Source organism: Bufo gargarizans, chromosome 3 (genome assembly GCF_014858855.1).
Source record: "Bufo gargarizans isolate SCDJY-AF-19 chromosome 3, ASM1485885v1, whole genome shotgun sequence".
NCBI classification, from domain to species: Eukaryota; Metazoa; Chordata; class Amphibia; order Anura; family Bufonidae; genus Bufo; species Bufo gargarizans.
Window position 1 is genome coordinate 595,964,090 of NC_058082.1, and position 21,468 is coordinate 595,985,557.

At 45.3% G+C, this 21,468-nt stretch overlaps 1 protein-coding gene across 1 annotated transcript in view; it reads right to left on the reverse strand.

Annotated features, from left to right (window-relative positions):
* TMEM50B (transmembrane protein 50B) overlaps positions 1-16,738 on the reverse strand; it is a 34,986-nt gene extending 18,248 nt beyond the window's left edge. The window contains exons 1-3 of the mRNA XM_044284430.1: positions 16,640-16,738; positions 13,828-13,961; positions 6,312-6,424 (exon numbers count right to left, since the gene is read on the reverse strand). Of these exons, the coding sequence (XP_044140365.1) occupies positions 6,312-6,424; positions 13,828-13,926 (212 nt within the window). The 5' untranslated portion in view covers positions 13,927-13,961; positions 16,640-16,738. The remainder of the gene's footprint in view (positions 1-6,311; positions 6,425-13,827; positions 13,962-16,639) is intronic.
* Positions 16,739-21,468: the final 4,730 nt, after the last annotated feature.

The following is a 21,468-nucleotide window of genomic DNA, read 5'->3' on the forward strand; positions in this document are numbered from 1 at the left end:
TTTTCCTTACAAAGTCTCATATTCCACTAACTTGCGACAAAAAAATTAAAAATTCTAGGAACTCGCAGTGCCCCTCACGGAATACCTTGGGGTGTCTTCTTTCCAAAATGGGGTCACTTGTGGCGTAGTTATACTGCCCTGGCAATTTAGGGGCCCAAATGTGTGAGAAGAACTTTGCAATCAAAATGTGTAAAAAATGGCCTGCGAAATCCGAAAGGTGCACTTTGGAATATGTGCCCCTTTGCCCACCTTGGCTGCAAAAAAGTGTCACACATCTGGTATCGCCGTACTCAGGAGAAGTTGGGGAATGTGTTTTGGGGTGTCATTTTACATAAACCCATGCTGGGTGAGAAAAATATCTTGGTCAAATGCCAACTTTGTATAAAAAAATTGGAAAAGTTGTCTTTTGCCAAGATATTTCTCTCACCCAGCATGGGTATATGTAAAATGACACCCCAAAACACATTCCCCAACTTCTCCTGAGTACGGCGATACCAGATGTGTGACACTTTTTTGCAGCCAAGGTGGGCAAAGGGGCACATATTCCAAAGTGCACCTTTCGGATTTCGCAGGCCATTTTTTACACATTTTGATTGCAAAGTTCTTCTCACACATTTGGGCCCCTAAATTGCCAGGGCAGTATAACTACGCCACAAGTGACCCCATTTTGGAAAGAAGACACCCCAAGGTATTCCGTGAGGGGCATGGCGAGTTCCTAGAATTTTTTATTTTTTGTCGCAAGTTAGTGGAATATGAGACTTTGTAAGAAAAAAAAAAATTTAAATAAAATCATCATTTTCCGCTAACTTGTGACAAAAAATAAAAAGTTCTATGAACTCACTATGCCCATCAGCGAATACCTTAGGGTGTCTACTTTCCGAAATGGGGTCATTTGTGGGGGTTTTCTACTGTTTGGGCATTGTAGAACCTCAGGAAACATGACAGAAAGTCAGAAAGTCAGAGCTGCTTCAAAAAGCGGAAATTCACATTTGTGTACCATAGTGTGTAAACGCTATAACTTTTACCCAAACCATTTTTTCTTTGCCCAAACATTTTTTTTTTATCAAAGACATGTAGAACAATAAATTTAGCGAAAAATGTATATATGGATGTCGTTTTTTTTGCAAAATTTTACAGCTGAAAGTGAAAAATGTAATTTTTTTGCAAAAAAATCGTTAAATTTCGATTAATAACAAAAAAAGTAAAAATGTCAGCAGCAATGAAATACCACCAAATGAAAGCTCTATTAGTGAGAAGAAAAGGAGGTAAAATTCATTTGGGTGGTAAGTTGCATGACCGAGCAATAAACGGTGAAAGTAGTGTAGTGCAGAAGTGTAAAAAGTGGCCTGGTCATGAAGGGGGTTTTAGCTAGCGGGGCTGAAGTGGTTAATAACTATTTTCCCCCCTTAGCGGCTAGAACCTGGGATCTTTCATCCCTTGTCCTATTCACCCTGATAGAGCTCTATTAGGGTGAATAGGACTACAAACTCTCCCTGCTGCCCTGTGCATAGTACACACAGTAGCAGGGAGATTACCATGGTAGCCAGGCTTCAGTAGCGTTCTGGCTGCCATGGTAACCGATCGGAGCTGGGGCTCCGATCAGAAGCTGCCACTGCCACCAATGAGGGGGGAGGGGGGAGGGGGACCCTGTGGCCACTGTCACCAATGATTTTAATACTGGGGGTGCGGGCGCACTGCGCCACCAATGATAATTGATATTTAATACAGGAGGCGGGTGCTGGCTGGCACCAGATCAGCGGCAGTTAACCCCCCAGGTGCCACACCTGAGGGGTTACCTGCCGCTGATCGCAGCTCCCCGTCAGAGGCAGGGCACCTGCCTCCTGTATTAAAAGTTAAAGAAGACCTTTCATGTGCAGGCTACATAGAGCGGCGCCCAGGGATGTCCCTGCACTTACTATTATTCCTGGGAGCCGCTCCGTTCGCCCGCTGTGCCCCCATTACAGTCTCCTGCTCCGTATGCTAATTACTACTATCGGAGCAATGGGCAAGAGACATCAGCTTCTCTCCTGGGTGTTCCTTCTCCCTGGCTGTGACGCTCTGCGCTGCGATTGGACAGCGCTACAGCCAGGGAGAAGGAGAAGCTGATGTCTCTTGCCCATTGCTCCGATAGTAGTAATTGGCATACGGAGCAGGAGACAGTAATGGGGGCACAACGGGCGAACGGAGCGGCGCCCAGGAATAATAGTAAGTGCAGGGATATCCCTGGGCGCCGCTCTATGTAGCCTGGTAACTTAAAGTCCGGGCCCATTTAAAATCCCTCCTATCATTGGTGGCACAGTACACCCGCCCCTCTCTCCGTTCATTGGTGGCAGCAGCACAGGGGGGAGGGAGAGACTGCTTCATTCTCCCCTGTGCTGCTGAGGGAACATGAGCGCGCTGACAGCAGCGCGCTCATGTTCTGTGATACTAGACTGCGCAGCAGCTCAGCCCAGTATTGAAAAAAATTAAATCTCGGTATCGCATCGATACCGGGACAAAAGTATTGATTAGGTATCAAAATTTCGATACCCGCAACAACCCTAATTCATGAATTCCTGCTCTCCCTGTCCACCTGCTGATTGGCAGTTCTCTCCTAGAGAGAAAGGGAGAAAACTAGGTAGAAGACGGTCCGTCATCAGCAGGAGAGCAGGAATTCATGAATAACCAGGACTCTTCTCATGTAGATTTGACTCTTATCAAGGCCCAGTCTGCAATGATTATGATGCTGGTTCTCAGCAACCACTTACTTTAAGCTGATGAGTGACACACCGCTGATATCAGCATTTCTGTCACTAATTTATGCTGCCCTCAGTGAGGTTAGCATCAAGTTGATGACAGGTTCCCTTTAACTAGTACAAGCAGAGGTGGTTTCCTGTGATTCGCATTCCACCAATCGTTACTGGATAATCTGCTCTGTCAATAACGAGATATCAGGGTCCTTCTGGAAAAGTCCACGTAAACCTGCGGCACAGGCAACAGCAAGGTCATTAACATAAAAAAGCAATGTGTACTTAAGACTGGAAAGAAAGAAAAAACTATTTACACTGCAGATAACTGAAGTGCACGTCAAGTGCCATGTCTGCTAATTGCATGTAATCATCCACAGTTCAAAGTAGCTTCACCGGCCAGGATGCCTCAATCCTGTCAAACTCAAAGCCTTCAGAATATTAGAGCGCTCCACCCCTGTCACCACGAGACTCCAGAAAACTAAGGGTGGTCGTACGCATTCGATAGCCGTCAGCCGAGCTCTCTCTCCTGACTGCCCCCTTACACGTTCAGCTTGGTCTAACGCAGCGGTGCCCAAACTGCGGCCCTCCAGCTGTTGCAAAACTACAACTCCCAACATGCCCCGATAGTAATGCAATTACAAGAGTATTCAGATCCAGGAGCTGGTTTGAAAAATGTTAAATATGTTTTGTGATACAATCCCTTTATGTTATTTCATTTTAAGAATTCCTCTAAGGCTACTTTCACACTTGCGTTGGTTAATTCCCAGCAGAGGACCGCGCCACCTCGCTTCATGACTACTACAGATTACAGGCCGTGAACAAGGTAGGGACCGAAACGTTGGCCTTATGTATTGAAAACTAATGGTGGCTACATTAAAGATTTCATTTTGCTATTTCCTATATTTTGAGTGCTGTGAATTTTCTACCTCATAACTTTGGGATATTCCCCATCACTGAGCACCAAAAGTGTATCCATAACTGGAGTGCCAGCCATTTGATCGTAATGTATGGAGAGGTGATGGGAAGGTCTCAACCTGCAGCACATAACTCCATGTTCTAATGAGTTTTAACTACAGATGCAAAACAAAGACACTAAAATCTACCAGTCTGGAAAGGGTTGCAAGGCCATTACCAAGGCTGCGAGCCTCCAGAGAACCACAGTGAGAGCCATTATCCACAAATGGAGAAACCGTGGAGCAGTGGAGAACCTTCCCAGTAGTGGCCGGCCTACCAAAATTACACCAAGAGGGTATCAATGACTCAGAGGACATCCCAAACAAACATGTGAAGAACTGCAGGCCTCACTTGTCTCAGTAAAGGTCAAAGTATATGATTCCACAATCAGAAAGACACTGGGAAAAGATGGGAGAATAGCAAGGAGCAAACCATGGCTGACCAAGAAGGACAACGGCTCAGCTCGCATTTACCCAAAAACGTCCAAAGACTTTTGGGATAATGTTCTGTGGACTGAAGAGTCAAAGGAGGAACTTTTTGGAAGACCTGGGTCCTGTTACACCTGGAGGAAAGCAAACACCACCACATTCTACCATAAGAACATCACAAAAACAGCCAAACATGGTGGCGGTGTTATGGTCTGGGGAAGGACCAGAATGACTTGTCATAATCGATGGAAACATGAATTCTGCTCTTTCAGGAGAACGTCCGTCCATTAGTTTTTGATCTAAAGCTCCAGCTTAGACGGTTAGGGAGCATGAAAATGATTCCAAACACAAGCAGGTCCACCTCTGGATGGCTTGAAAGAAACAGAAGTAAGGTTCTGCAGTGGCAGAGTCAAAGTCCTGACTTGAGATACAGTGGCAAGACTTTAAAGGGGGGGACCTTAACTGGAAGGCCCTTCTCAGAGCTCTCTGCACCTTCAGCTTGTCTCAGCTCTGCTTGGTTTTGCCAGCATGCGGAGTATGGATCCACAGAAAGTATTCAGGTTCTATACTTCGCATGCTGGGAAAGCAGAGCACAGCTGAGGCAAGCTGAAGGTGCAGAGTGGTCTTTGAGGTTCTGTTGCATCTTCTGTGCTTTCAGTAGAGGTTTAGGTTCCTTTAATTGGACAGTTCATGCTCGAAAACCTTTTTTAAAACAGTTCTTCAGAAAACAAAAGGCCAAAAGGACCTCCAGAGCAAAGTAAAAGACCCATCACAAACGTTTGATGGTGTTGTTACAGCCTAGGGCGGTGCCACCAGGGGGGGGCGATTACTTTTTTACCCGGTGATTTTGGATAAATCTTTACCTTTAATACATGAAATTATCATTTTGTGTTTCCTCATGATGCCTTTATCTTATATTAAACTATAACAGTGCAGGATGAAAGCTTGTGCTCCTGAAATCTAGCAGGTCAGGTCCCCAGCCAACCCCTATAAAGAAAACAGAAGCGGTTCCTTTCCTCTGTACATAGCGCTCAATGAGCCCTATACAGTGAACACAGGAAGCGGATATGCTGCTTGCTCTACTGAACCCGGCCATCACGTGATCACTGGGTGTCACGAGCAGAGCAGAGCTGACAGGTCTTAGCACACCCTGATCAGCTTTGCATGTTTAGAATGCCCCAACAGGTAGCTGTTTGCCCATGGTAACTGGGGCTCCTCTGGATGCCCCGGTACAATAGAAAACTGCAAAGTTAAGAATAAAAAAAAAAATGGCAATTTCCCCCAGAGGTCTTTCACTGACCTCTCCTGTGCAAAAAATATATTACAAGAATAAGTAAAACAAATATATAATAAAATACAGGTAAAACAAAAAAATGTTTAAATGCTTAAGTTAACCGAAGTGCTCTCCATAATTGTGCAGCCAGTACATAACGATGGCCTATCCTCAGGATAGGCCATCAATATCAGATCAGCTGTTTGAAGAGGCGCTAGTAGGGGCACTACTTCCTCTTAGAGATTACACTGCGAGTCGTCTCAGCGGCGCAGCGTTCATTTGGAACGAACACTGCTGCTGCAAGCGAGACGATGCGCAGTGCTTCTACGAGTGCCGCCTCTTCTTCATAAAGCTCGGCGAGGGTGCCAGGAGTAGGACCCCCTACTGATCAGATATTGATGACCTGTCCTGAGGATAGGCCATCATTACGTACTAGGTCCACAACCCCTTCAAGGTCTTTTCAGGCCTGGCCATTAAAGCGTTAAAATCAGCTGGATTATCTGAAACATTAAAATGTGACAAACAAGAAAAAAATAGAAGAAATTGGGTGAGGGGTAATGCGATCCACCATCCATCAGTTGCTTCGGGCAGCTGCAGAACTGGAAAATATACAGTCTGCAGAGTGGAAACGGACAGCGCCATACACTGTGCGGTGGCCGGACTGGGGTACTGCAGCTCAATCAACTAAATAGGAGCTGCAGTACGCCTGCGCCAGAAACGAAACAGTGTACAGACTGTATAGTCACCGACACTATGGCTACCCAAAACAGCTGATTGGCGGGGGTCCCAGGTGTTGGACCCCCACTGATCTGACATGGAGGATAGGTCATCTGTAGCCCTTGGTTTATGAAAGTTAAAAAAATAAAAAAAAAACTGTGCAGAAATAAAACGACTATAAATCTTTGCTCTGAGTATTGAACCACTCACATGAAGAACGCCACCGTAGAAAAGACCCCACACGTGTGGAAAGCGTGGTTCAGGTCCTCCTGTTTAGGATACACCACCGCCGCATCGATTATAATCCACCACCCTGAAAAAAACTGAACCAGAAGAATCACAGATTACAACCAACCGGAAGACAGTGCGGGCTCCTGATGAGTTTACATTGTGGAATATATTGAAGAGATACTTAAAAGGGTTTCTAGGACCCACCGCAGCAAGCGATCGAGTTACGCTGGAAGCAAGGAGGTACAAAGCAACAGGGGGGGGTCGGGGGAGGTGAGTAATGATGGGTTTTGTTTATTTTTTAAACTCTCCCTAGAAAACCCCTTTAAGTGTATAATCAGTAGGCAGTGAGCTCATGGGCTCCCCCTAGTGGTGGTTACAGGCAACTAGAATTTTATCATTTATCTCTAAGGCCATGCAGGGGATTTGGAGCTGTGCGTTCAGAAGTTGGAGACCTGACCCTATAACGATATTAAGAAATGAATCGGCACAGGATTTCGGGGCTGTTTAGATATGAACAAAACCAAAATGGTTCACGGGGTGCATAGATTATCCCATGATTAATGTAAAAAATGAAATTCATACATTATGTAGTACATTACAACCCCTGAAGCTGGAACCAACCCTGTATCTCACATGGATCCAGAGGTCTCCTCATTCATTGCTGCAATTGCTCTGCTAGATTTATTTCAAGCTGGCAGCTCGGGGGCGTGTTCTTTCTGCTGCAGCTCGGGGGCGTGTTCTTTCTGCTGCAGCTCGGGGCGTGTTCTTTCTGCTGCGGCTAGTGGCAGTTAAAAGATGGAACTGAGCGTGTGTATCCACATCAGTGAGGTGGACAGAGTGTTTAGAAAGAGAGCAAACAGCAGATGGCGCTATACGGATAGATTTCATTGAATTACTCAGCAGCTATAATACCTTTTTAATTACAAAAGTCATCAGATCCAGGTGCTGGTTCGATAACTGTAGAATATTATTTGTAGGACAACCCCTTTAAGTCCATGAGCTGTCCTGCCTTGTGAATTTGTTAATTCTACTCAGTTATTTCCTTATTATACCAGGCAGGTTCCTTAGAAAGCGGAGTGGTGGTCACTGCAGGTCCCACAAGATGACACCCAGCTTTCCCAGACTCCTGAGAGGTAAATGAAACTAAATAGTAAATCTTCTGCATCTTCTGTAACCGAGCACCCGCCCGCTCACAGTCACTGGGCGGTCACAATACATGTATAATGGATTTACTGTAACGGACTCCCATTACTGGCAAATGCATCACTCAGGAATCCCGATGAAACCCTATACAGCGACTGAGCGTAAAAGTAGAGGAATTAACACAGAGTAGATTACAAGCTAAAATTGTTTTAATTGTATCAACATTCAAAAGGTTTTTTTTCCTCAGCATTGTGCCATTCTTCTGTTATTCCTCCTGGAAATGTATAAGTAGACTGACAATTGGATAGTACCATTCCACCATTTGTGCAGCCATTTTCTGGCCATCTGTCCGTTAAAAAAATTGGATGAATTTAATTGGCTTTTTATTTATTTTATTTTTAACAAAATCCCATCCCCTGCAGTATACATAATATTCCCCAGAAGTAATAACGTCCCCCATTGTCCCCCCCAGGAGTAAATGTCCCCCAACAGGAGAGGGGATACGTTTATGATGTATGGAGGGTCCCACCACTGGGGCCTGTGTTCCCTTTGAATGGAGCAGCGGACTCCACGCACATAATTGTCCCACAGCAGCATATAACTTACTAGTCCTTTTGCTGCGTCGGTCCCGTGACTGTCGAGGCCTGGGATTGGTCACTGTGGTCACTGGACCAAGCCGCAGGGACCAAAAGAGTCTGGAAATGAAGCAGCGGTAGGACCGCGGACAGGCGATTGCTTTTTCCTATGCTCAGGGGCACAGGGGAGGACCCAGGGGTTGTTGGCTCCAAGCCTGGACAACCCCTTTAAATCATTGTAAAATGAAAAATTAACACTTTAATATATTCTTGGGTCTCAATTCCTCAACCATCATTCCTGGCACCTGACGATCAGCTGTTTGAAAAGGCTGCGGTGCTCACAGTATACCAAGCACAGCGCCGTACACTGTACAGTCGTGGCCAAAAGTTTTGAGAAGGACACAAATATTAGTTTTCACAAAGTTTGCTGCTAAACTGCTTTTAGATCTTTGTTTCAGTTGTTTCTGTGATGTAGTGAAATATAATTACACGCACTTCATACGTTTCAAAGGCTTTTATCGACAATTACATGACATTTGTGCAAAGAGTCAGTATTTGCAGTGTTGGCCCTTCTTTTTCAGGACCTCTGCAATTCGACTGGGCATGCTCTCAATCAACTTCTGGGCCAATTCCTGACTGATAGCAACCCATTCTTTCATAATCACTTCTTGGAGGATTGACCACAAGTTCTCAATGGGATTAAGATCTGGGGAGTTTCCAGGCCATGGACCCAAAATGTCAACATTTTGGTCCCCGAGCCACTTAGTTATCACTTTTGCCTTATGGCACGGTGCTCCATCGTGCTGGAAAATGCATTGTTCTTCACCAAACTGTTGTTGGATTGTTGGAAGAAGTTGCTGTTGGAGGGTGTTTTGGTACCAAACACCCTTTATTCATGGCTGTGTTTTTGGGCAAATTTGTGAGTGAGCCCACTCCCTTGGATGAGAAGCAACCCCACACATGAATGGTCCCAGGATGCTTTACTGTTGGCATGACACAGGACTGATGGTAGCGCTCACCTTTTCTTCTCCAGACAAGCCTTTTTCCTGATGCCCCAAACAATCGGAAAGAGGCTTCATCGGAGAATATGACTTTGCCCCAGTCCTCAGCAGTCCATTCACCATATTTTCTGCAGAAGATCAATCTGTCCCTGATGGTTTTTTTGGAGAGAAATGGCTTATTTGCTGCCCTTCTTGACACCAGGCCATCTTCCAAAAGTCTTCGCCTCACTGTGCGTGCAGATGCGCTCACACCTGCCTGCTGCCATTCCTGAGCAAGCTCTGCACTGGTGGCACTCCGATCCCGCAGCTGGATCCTCTTTAGGGTATGATCCTGGCGCTTGCTGGACTTTCTTGGACGCCCTGAAGCCTTCTTAACAAGAATTTAACCTCTTTCCTTGAAGTTCTTGATGATCCTATAAATTGTCGATTGAGGTGCAATCTTAGTAGCCACAATATCCTTGCCTGTGAAGCCATTTTTATGCAACGCAATGATGGCTGCACGCGTTTCTTTGCAGGTCACCATGGTTAACAATGGAAGAACAATGATTTCAAGCATCACCCTCCTTTTAACAGGTCAAGTCTGCCATTTTAATCCAATCAGCCTGACATAATGATCCCCAGCCTTGTGCTCGTCAACATTCCCACCTGAGTTAACAAGACGATTACTGAAATGATCTCAGCAGGTCCTTTAATGACAGCAATGAAATGCAGTGAAAAGGTTTTTTGGGGATTATTAATTTTCACGGCAAAGAAGGACTATGCAATTCATCTGCTCACTCTTCATAACATTTTGGAGTATATGCAAATTGCTATTATAAAAACTTAAGCAGCAACTTTTCCAATTTCCAATATTTATGTAACTTTTGGCCACGACTGTATAGTGGCTGTGCTTGGTACTGCAGCCCAGGCCCATTCACTTGAATGGGACAGAGCTACAAATAGGCCATGTGACCCATAAACGTGACATCACTGGCTTAGGAACCTGACATCACAGGAACGTCACGGTCTCTTCACACAGCTGATCAGCAGAGGGACAGGAGTTGGACTCCACCGATCTGATATTTATGACTTATCCTAATCATAGGACATCGATATCGAACTCCCAGAAAACCCCTTTAATGAACTGTTAATTTGCCCTCATAGTTCACCGACAACAAGGTCAGGCGTACATGGAAACAGTCAGGGCAAAGGGTGAGAATGCTGGTGAGGGAGCTGCTGCCGGTCCCAGCATGGACGAACCTCAAACTACGGCCCGCGGGCCACATGCGGCCCGCCGAGGACACCGATCCGGCCCGCCGGGTGTTTTGGCCGTTTTAGCAGTTCTGTAGGTAGCGGTGGCGGCTGCAGGGCACAGCAGGAGATGAGCTCTGCGCTTCCATTGCGCTCATCTCCATAGTGATCTGTATCGCCGTCCTCAGGACAGTGATACAGATTGCTGTGCTGTGGCAGGGGAGGGAGATGCGTCTGAATAACGTCCTCCGTGCTGCTGCTTCTAAAGGTGTGCTACAAAGAGATAAGGGAGCAGGGTGTCCCCTCCATGTGCTGGTATGGCAGACATGATGGCTGCTAGTCTTCACCCACAAGCTCAAGGAAAACAGTCAATTAGAGATGGAGCCATACAATGGGGAAAACTGGTGAAAATGCAGAATAAGGGTCATATATTGGTCAGATATCGTGTTATCGTCTTATTCTTAAAAGTCACCTGAAAGGACAGGTACTGTTACACTACTTCACATAAGAGGATGACGAAGGACATTTTTTAGGAAGAAGTGCTCTCAAAACAAGTACTTTCAAACAAACACTATTAATAAAAGGTCGGTACAGTTTTTTAACCTCTTTGTGTAAATGAGAATATTTCTATTCGCTGACCGCAAACAGAGATCTTGAAATAAGATGATGATGAATTAACACAAAAAATCTAGAGGAAAGATGCATGTGGTCCCATGTGTCAATCCGGATCTGTGGTCCCATGTGTCAATCCGATCTGTGGTCCCATGTGTCAATCCGATCTGTGGTCCCATGTGTCAATCCGATCTGTCGTCCCATGTGTCAATCCGATCTGTCGTCCCATGTGTCAATCCGATCTGTCGTCCCATGTGTCAATCCGATCTGTCGTCCCATGTGTCAATCCGATCTGAAGTCGGATATGGGGGTCTGATCTGAGTTTTGAAGAAGACTGAGGGTCTACTTTGGGGGTCTGATGAAAATTATGTTTTTTCAGATTTTCCTCCTCATATCTTATAAAGCAAAAAATATTGCTTTATTGCATTTGCTCATTTGTCAGGTGATTGGTGATAAGGAAAACTAGAGGAATGGTCAAAAATCTGGCAACTAAAATGTAATGTTGATAAGTGCAAGATAATGCACCTGGGACGTAAAAACCCAAGAGCAGAATATAGAATCAGTGATACAGTCCTAACCTCAGTATCTGAGGAAAGGGATTTAGGGGTCATTATTTCAGAAGACTTAAAGGTAGGCAGACAATGTCACAGAGCAGCAGGAAATGCTAGCAGGATGCTCGGGTGTATAGGGAGAGGCATTACCAGTAAAAAGAGGGAGGCGCTCATGCCGCTCTACAGAGCACTAGTGAGACCTCATTTGGAGTATTGTGCGCAGTACTGGAGACCATATCTCCAGAAGGATATTGATACTTTGGAGAGAGTTCAGAGAAGAGCTACTAAACTGGTACATGGATTGCAGGATAAAACTTACCAGGAAAGACTAAAAGGACCTTAACATGTATAGCTTGGAAGAAAGACGAGACAGAGGGGATATGATAGAAACTGCTAAATACATAAAGGGAATCAACAAGGTAAAAGAGAGAATATTTAAAAGAAGAAAAACTTCTACAAGAGGACATAGTTTTAAATTAGAGGGGCAAAGGTTTAAAAGTAATATCAGGAAGTATTACTTTACTGAGAGAGTAGTGGATGCATGGAATAGCCTTCCTGCAGAAGTGGCAGCTGCAAATACAGTGAAGGAGTTTAAGCATGCATGGGATAGGCATAAGGCCATCCTTCATATAAGATAGGGCCAGGGGCTATCCATAGTATTCAGTATATTGGGCAGACTAGATGGGACAAATGGTTCTTATCTGCCGACACATTCTATGTTTCTATGCATTTACACAGGACAATTATAAGGAACATACATACAAATGTTTAGTCCCGATAATTGGCCAAATAATCTGTCCATATAAATGAACCCCAAGTATTGGATCTCATTGATTGGATCTTGATACCTTAATGGGATTATGGATTTTTATGTACCTTATTAATAAATATTTTTGATAATTACTTATTGGGCATTTGCTCATTACTTATAGGGTGTGCGTAGTGCATTAGAGAGCATCCCCTATGTGTAATCAGTTACTCTGCACATTACCCTCTAACGTACACTGCACCAGGAAAGTGGAGGAGATTTTCTGAAGTGTCCTCTACACGCTGCAGAGAGAAGCGTCAGAACGACTGCGCAGCGGGTCTTACCGTGGCCTTCAACCTTCACAATGCAAAGGCTGAAAGTAGGGGAAGACTCACTGCTATCCTGGCAGCGATGTTTCCCCAAAAACCAGTCCGTGTTTTTTTTTTTGCAGTGGCTGATTTCATATCCCCACATCTATGTGTGTGTGTGTGTTTTCCTGGCTCATATACCGAAAATAGTCACAGGCCCATCATTCACCCATCAGAGTCAAAGAGAGAGTCCTTATCACCTCCGTAGGGGAAGCTGAGGAGGAGCTGAGCAGGTTGATATATAGTTTTATGGGAAAAGACTCAATAAAACCTGTCGTCATTTATCCATTTATATCTTGCCATTTTCCACCTCCTGTGAACAGCTATGGGTACAGGGAGGAGGAGTCACCAGTGACTGATACATACAGAGACAGCTGTCAGTCACTAGTAACTCCTCCTCCCTGTACCGATTGCTGTTCACAGGAGGTGGAAAATGCCAAGATATAAACCTATAAATCACAAGTTTTACAGAATCTTTTCCTATAAAACTATATATCAATCTGCTCCGCTCTTCCAGTGCCTGCAGATTGTATTGCATTTTGTGGTGACAGCGCCTCTTTAAATTTAGATACAGCGACAGCATCACACATGATAGACTTTGGTTTACTATCAGATATCATGAGCTGAGATACATTTTGCAGCAGCCCAGTATCAAACATGATGGGTTTAGATACACCAGCAGGACAGCACTGCTTCACACACATAGGGGGCAGATTTATCAAACTGGTATAAAGTAGAACTGGCTTAGTTGCCCATAGTAACAAATCAGATTCCACCTTTCATTTTTCAGAGCTCCTTTGGAAAATGAAAGGTGCAATCTGATTGGTTGTTATGGGGAAGAGCTCACTAGCCTGAAATGTGTAGGGTGGGGGTCCTTTATGCACAAAGCACGCTGAGCTGCCAGTCACAAGATGGCCGCTCTCATGAGCTGTTTGCTGACTGAATTTAGTTTTTATCCTTACAAAGGTGATTTTTATATATTTTTTATGTTAAATTACGTCAGCCCCCTCACTGCTGTAATACAGCGATAGGTTCTCGAAGTTATTTTGCGTTCAGGGACTATAGACAGCAAGCTCCTTAATGGCCGCACCAGGCACAAGCGATGTCCCTGTACACACTGGGGCAGAGGACAGCAGAGATTCCCTCCGCCAGACATGGGCCGTCCATATATCACAGGGCACTGGGGGAAATATAAGGCAGTCTGTCGGACGTCTGTGATGTCATCGCTCTATTACTGATGTAATGCCACTTCAGTCACATGACTTACCAGAACGCCGGCCACCACGGACGCAATGGTGTTCCTCTTCTCGCCCCAGTCGATGCACTCACACTGCGGCCATCGGAAGTTATCCAGGAACCCGGCCATTTTCACCAGCTGTCTGTGAAAGGCTGTGTCATTAACTAGGATAAGAGAAAAGGGTGGACGATGAGGGTTATCATCATTTACTGTCACGGTCTATAATGAGCAGACCATACACAGATGACAGGCTGCTGTAGTCTCCACCATCGGGAAGCAGCAGGGAATTTCAGGGATGCCAAAACTGCATCTCTCCAGCTGTTCCAAAACTACAACTCCCAGCATGCCCCGATAGCTGTAGGCTGTGCAGGCATGCTGGGAATTGTAGTTTTGCAACAGCTGGAGGGCCGCAGGTTCGGCATCCCTGCTCTAGAGAATCACATCAGTCACCTGCAGTTCCCTGAAAACGTCACTCTGGCTTATTCTGATTAATGTCTCTTTAAGTGACCACGTTAAAGGGGTCTTCTGCCCAGGACAACCCATTTTTTCTAAGAAGCTGCTGGAGGATCACGATCGTAAAAACTCAGATCCAACAGTATATTCTAACACAGAGGCGTTCCCATAGTGATGGGGATGCTTCAAGTTAGAATATACTAAGAACTGTGTACATGACTGCCCCCTGCTGCCTGGCAGCACCCGATCTCTTACAGGGGGCTGTGATCCGCACAATTAACCGCACAGACCTGTCACTTACCAGTAGGAGGAGCGCCGGCCGGCCACAGACAGCGCATGTAAGTATAAGCTAAGTAACCATGGCAGCCAGGACTGCAGTAGCGCCCTGGCTGCCATGGTAACCGATCGGAGCCCCAGCGATTAAACTGGGACTCCGATCGGAAATGCCGTTCCGCTGCCACCAATGATGGGGGGGAGGGGGGTTGTTCGACTGTGGCCACTGCCACCAATGCTTTTGATACTGGGGAGGGAGGGAGCCGCACTGGCCACCAATGCTTTTAATACTGGGGAGGGAGGGAGGGGGGCCTGGTCCCTGCTGCCTGGCAGCACCTGAGGGGTTAATTGTGCGGATCACAGCCCCCTGTAAGAGATCGGGTGCTGCCAGGCAGCAGAGGGCAGTTATGTACACAGTTCTTAGTATATTCTAACTTGAAGCGTCCCCATCACTATGGGAACGCCTCTGTGTTAGAATATACTGTCGGATCTGAGTTTTCACGATCTAACTCAAATCCGATGGTATATACTAACAGAGACGTTCCCATGGTGATGGGAACGCTTCAAGTTAAAATATACCATCGGATTGGAGAAAACTCCGATCTGATGGTATATTAATAGGGACTCCTGACTTTACATTGAAACTCAATGGGGAACGGATCCATTTACAATTGCACCATATTGTGTCAATGTAAACGGATCCGTCCCCATTGACTTACATTGTAAGTCAGGACGGATCCGTTCGGCTCCGCACCGCCAGGCGGACACCAAAACGCTGCAAGCAGTGTTTTGGTGTCCGCCTCCAGAGCGGAATGGAGGCAGAACGGAGCCGCATCTATTCAGAATGTATTGGAGCTAAACTGATCCGTTTGTGAGAGCCTTGAAACGGATCTCACAGGCGGACCCTGAAACGCCAGTGTGAAAGTAGCCTTACCTGTGCATCGCCGGACTTGTGATTTAAGATGGCAGCCCGCATGTGTTCGCGGGCGAACTGGCCATAACTGATGGCCATGTGAATGTAGCCTTAGGGTCCATTCACACGTCCGCATCCGTTCTGCAATTTTGCGGAACAGGTGCAGACCCATTCATTTTCAATGGGGCCAGAATGTGCTGTCCGCACCCGCACTTACGTTCCGGAATTTTCTATGAGAGTGCTGGCGATGTGCGGTCCGCAAAATGCAGAACGCACATTGCCGGTGTCCGTGTTTTGCGGATCCGCAAAACACATACGGAAGTGTGAATGGTAAGGCTTCATGCACACGACCAGTTTTTTTTGTCTGCATCCGATCTGCATTTTCACTTCAACAGGGCCACAAAAGTGTGTCGTCCGCATCTGTACGTCCGTTCTGCGACACCGCAAAAAAAATAGAACATGTCCTATAGGACTGTTCTATAGAGGCCAGGACGTTTCGTTCCGAAAAATGTAGAACTCGTGCGGCCAGTACCCGTGTTTTGCGGATCTGCAATTTGCGCTCCGCAAACAGGCTATGGTCGTGTGCATGAGCCCTAAGACAATAGATCCTCTTTGCCATAAACGTAAAGGGTAGTTACTATGGGGGCTATTATATCTATGGACATCAGAGGACACGCCAGTGACAGCCCTGATCTCGGGGCGTGCACCCCGATCCTGCGCTGGAAGACGACGGCACCCAGATATCAGCATTGTGGGGGCGATAGGAGAACTAAAATCAGGTGAAGACCCTCCCGCTACATCACCTGAGAGGTCATCGCAGACCCCCGGACACACATAGAATGGCAGACACCGCCATAGGAGACAACTTACATCTAATGTATCACAAACATGCACCAAAATACATAACACATAAAGCTAAGGTGTCACTCAGCAAAGCCTGCTTCATGGCACAGTCAGTATGCAGGCTTGCATCCTGCTGATGGTTTCCCAGGGGCAGAGGGACTGGGAACTGGCACTATTGCTTCCACATCCCCTTAGTAAGGTGAATCCATATCATGGGAATAACCGCAGTGACAGATTAGTTTTAGGCTAATGTGGTACTACAAGGACCAGCAGTTTTCCTACGGCAGCTGAGAAGCCAGGCGTGGCGCAGGATAAGAGCAGTGGTCACGGGGCCGGCAGTGAAGGGGTGTGCGGACTTACCCTTGGCAGTTCAGCCCCTGGGATCACACTACTTCCATCTGGGGCAGAAGCTACGTCACGGCGTCCAGGGGCGGGGTTAACGCCAACCAATCATCACCAGCGCCGCTGCGGATTCGCCGCAGGCGGCGGCCATCTTGCGAATGGCAAACGCGCACAAAAGACTGACAGGAAGTGTTTTTTTTTTTCTTGCAAACTTTATTTCTTGTAGATAACGAACAACAGATAAAGTTTTAAACTTGTTAGTTGATCTACATTTTTATATAAAAAAAACATGAAGGAGTTTAAAGCGGGGTATATGGGTAGACAGGCTCTTGCCGTTGTAAAAGCTCACCACTGTTTTGGGGTTAGGGTTGCCAACTTGCCACATTTATAAAAAATAAAATAAATGACATGTATAAAGGGGATTTGGGGCGCGGTTTAAGGAACCCAGTTTGACATAATGGGGGGGGGGGGGGGTTATCAAAACTGGTGGAAAGGAAAACTGGCTTAGTTGTCCATAGCAACCAATCAGATTCCACCTTTCATTTTCCATAGGAGCTGTGAAAAAAGAAAGGTGGAATCTAATTGGTTGCTATGGGCAACTAAGCCAGTTCTACTTTATACTACTTTGATAAATCTGCCCCAATGTTTTCTAGCGGGATTTGCTAGAGAAGCGGTCTGCATATGTTCTGATAAAGATCGGTTATGTACAGAATAGGGACGGTGTAAAATGTAAACTTTATTGGCGTATGTGAGGGGGGGGGGCAAGTGTTTGATGTGACTTAATTAGACGCAGAGGGTGATTAGATGATCCGCCAGAAGAACAGAAAAAAAAAATGGATCCTGAGCATCCGTTATTCACATTTTTAATCCAAGATAAGTGGGGGTTTTTTAGACAGAAAAAAATGGATCTCAGGCAGAAATTGATAAACAGAAGCAAAATGTGCATAACGGATGCAGGATTCATTTTTTTTGTTTGTTGCACAGAAGTCTATGTTACCCTCCCCCAGGGGTCACGTAGAGTTATTCAGGGACAGGAGGATCTATGCCACTAGTTCTTTCCCCGCAGCCTGTCAGCATCCCCCCACTGCCACAATGGCTGAGATTACAGCTGGCTGAAGGAGAGGGCTGCTTCCACCTACTCCATCTCAGACTTTATAGCAGCTAGAGATATGTGTCAGGTCGGGAATAAGATCTGCATGAGAATGTTCTATCTCTGGCTGTATGGTAGCGAGCAGTGCAATTGTCAACTTAAAAGACCTGGCTCATATTCTCTAGCTGTTATACAGGCTGAGACTGAGCTATTAGTAGGAAAAAGGTGTCTCCACGCTCCCTCGGCCATAATAATTGGCAGTACAAATTGGTAATACAGTCCTAATCAAAAGTTTAAGACCACTTTAAAAATGGCAAAAAATCATATTTAGCATGGCTGGATCTTAACAAGGTTCCAAGTAGAGCTTCAACATGCAACAAGAAATGAGAGTGAGACAAAACATTTTTTGAGCATTCAATTTAATGAAAACAACAAATAAACTGAAACAGGCTGTTTTTCAGCTGATCAAAAGTTTAGGACCACACCTCCAAAAAAAAAATAACCCCCCCCCCCCCCCAAAACAGAAATCCAACTTCCAAACATGAACTCAGTAATGAGTAGCTCCGCCGTTATTGTTTATCACTTCCAAAATTCGTTTCGGCATGCTTGAGGCAAGCATTTACATGAGGTGAGTGGGAACATTTCTCCAAGTGGTGAAGACGGCCGCACGAAGGCCATCTACTGTCTGGAACTGTTGTCCATTTTTGTAAACTTCCCTTGCCATCCATCCCCAAAGGTTCTCAATTGGATTTAGATCAGGGGAACACGCAGGATGGGCCAAAAGAGTGATGTTATTCTCCTGGAAGAAGTCCCTTGTCCTGCGGGCATTGTGTACTGTAGCGTTGTCCTGTTGAAAAACCCAGTCGTTATCACACAGACGAGGGCCCTCATCATGAGGAATGCTCTCTGCAACATCTGGACATAGCCAGCGGCCGTTTGACGCCCCTGCACTTCCTGAAGCTCCATTGTTTCACTGAAGAAAAAAGCACCCCAGACCATTATGGCGCCCCCTCCACTGTGGCACGTAGAAAACATCTCAGGTGGGATCTGCTTGTCATGCCAGTAACGTTGGAAACCATCAGGACCATCAAGGTTACATTTTTTCTCATCAGGGAATAAAACTTTCTTCCACCTTTGAATGTCCCATGTTTGGTGCTCTCTTGCAAAGTCCAAACGAGCAGTTCTGTGCCGTTCAAGGAGACGAGGTCTTTGAAGAAGTTTTTTGTTTTTGAAGCCCTTCAGTCTCAGATGACGTCTGATGGTTATGGGGCTGCAGTCAGCACCAGTAAGGGCCTTAATTTGGGTCGAGGATCGTCCAGTGTCTTGACGGACAGCCAATTGGATCCTCCGGCTCAGTGCTGATGAAATTTTTTGGGGTCTAACACTTGACTTTTTTGTTCCATAACCCTCAGGATCATTTAAGAATTTAAGAAATTCCAAATGACTTAGGCTCCTTTCACACTTGCGCTCATCGGTCCGCTCGTGAGCTCCGTTTGAAGGAGCTCACGAGCGGACCCGAACGCCTCAGTCCAGCCCTGATGCAGTCTGAATGGAGCGGATCCGCTCAGACTGCATCAGTCTGGCGGCGTTCAGCCTCCGCTCCGCTCGCCTCCGCACGGACAGGCGGACAGCTGAACGCTGCTTGCAGCGTTCAGCTGTCCGCCTGGCCGTGCGGAGGCGAGCGGATCCGTTCAGACTTACAATGTAAGTCAATGGGAACGGATCCGCTTGAAGATGTCACCATATGGCCCAATCTTCAAGCGGATCCGTCCCCCATTGACTTTACATTGAAAGTCTGAACGGATCCGCTCAGGCATCTTGCGCACTTAGAAATTTTTCTAAGTTATTAATGCAGACGGATCCGTACTGAACGGAGCCTCCGTCTGCATTAATATGATCGGATCCGTTCAGAACGGATCCGATCAAGCGCAAGTGTGAAAGTAGCCTAACTGCGTCCCACCTCAGCAGCGATGGCGCGCTGTGAGAGACCCTGCCTATGCAGTTCAACAACCCGACCACGTTCAAAAAGGGAGAGTTTTTTTGCCTTTGCCTTTACAACGTGTGACTACCTGACAGAAAATGACAATGAATCCACATCTTTGCACAGATTTGGCCTTTTAAAGGCATGTGGTCCTAAACTTTTGATCAGCTGAAAAACAGCCTGTTTCAGTTTATTTGTTGTTTTCATTAAATTATATGCTCATAAAAATGTTTTGTCTCACTCTCATTTCTTCTTGTTGCATGTTGAAGCTCTACTTGGAACCTTGTTAAGATCCAGCCATGCTAAATAGGATTTTTTGCCATTTTTCAAGTGGTCTTAAACTTCTGATCAGGACTGTACCAGCTAGGCCAGATTCTTACTAGCCAGGTGGCTCTCTTTGGGGTGTCTATCACTTTGACTCCATAAGAGTAACTGCAATAATCAGATGTTACTTAAGATGACCCCCTTGCTTGTGCAAATGCACTTCAGTGGGTTTTGAGACCTCAGTACACGCTCTTCTCCAGCCCATCATACACCAAATTTTTCAAAGAGGCAAAGACTAAGGCCCTTTTTCAGACGGGTGTTGCGGGAAAATGTGCTGGTGCGTTGCGGGAACATGCACGATTTTTCCGCACGAGTGCAAAACATTGTAATGCGTTTTGCACGCGTGTGAGAAAAATCGGCATGTTTGGTACCCAAACCCGAACTTCTTCACAGAAGTTCGGGCTTGGGATTGATGTTCTGAAGATTCTATTATTTTCCCTTATAACATGGTTATAAGGGAAAATAATAGCATTCTGAATACAGATTGCATAGTAAAATAGCGCTGCAGAGGTTAAAATTTTTTTTTTAACTCACCTTAATCCACTTGATCGCGCAGTCGGCATCTCCTTCTGTCTTCTTTTTTTGCTGTGTGCAGGAACAGGACCTGTGGTGACGTCACTACGGTCATCACATGATCCATCACATGATCCATCACCATGGTAAAAGATCATGTGATGACCGGAGGCTGCTGCTTAGTAATTTCTATGGAGCACCTGCCTGTAGCAGGGCTCCATAGAAATACAGTAAAATCATCATGGGAACTATAAAAATAAGTGTAAAAAAATATATTATATATATATATATATATTGAAATTGCCCCCCTTTCCCCAAAATGAAAAAAAAAAAACACATAAAAAAAAATATATACACATCATAGGTATCCCAGCGTACAAAAATTCCCATACTATTAAAATCAAAAAAATTGAATCCCATATGGAAACCGGCAAAACGGAAAAAGGTCAAAATGACCGATTCGTCGTTTTTCGTTCACTTCTTCTCCCACAAACATTTAATAAAAAGTAATCAATAATGGTATCGCGGAAAAGCACAGATCCCTGCAAAAAATCAGTCTTCAAATAGCTCCGCATATGTAAATACTAAAAAGTTATAGGGGTCAGAATATGGAGACTAAAAGAAAAAAAATATTAATTTCAAGTTGTTTTTTTTCCCAGTATAAACATGCAGTAAAAAATATACATATGTGATATTGCCAGATTCGTACTGAGCTAGAGAATAAAAGTAACTGGTCAGTTTTATAATATAGGAAACGCCATAAAGACAAAACCTAAAAATCTGTTCTGGAATTGTGTTTTTTTTCCAATTTCACCCCATTTATAATTTTTTTCCTGCTTTCCACCACATTGTATGCAACCGTCAATAGAGCCATTAGAAAGGGTATCTTGTCCCACAAAAAACAAGCCCTCATACAGCTGTGTAAACAGAAAAATAAAA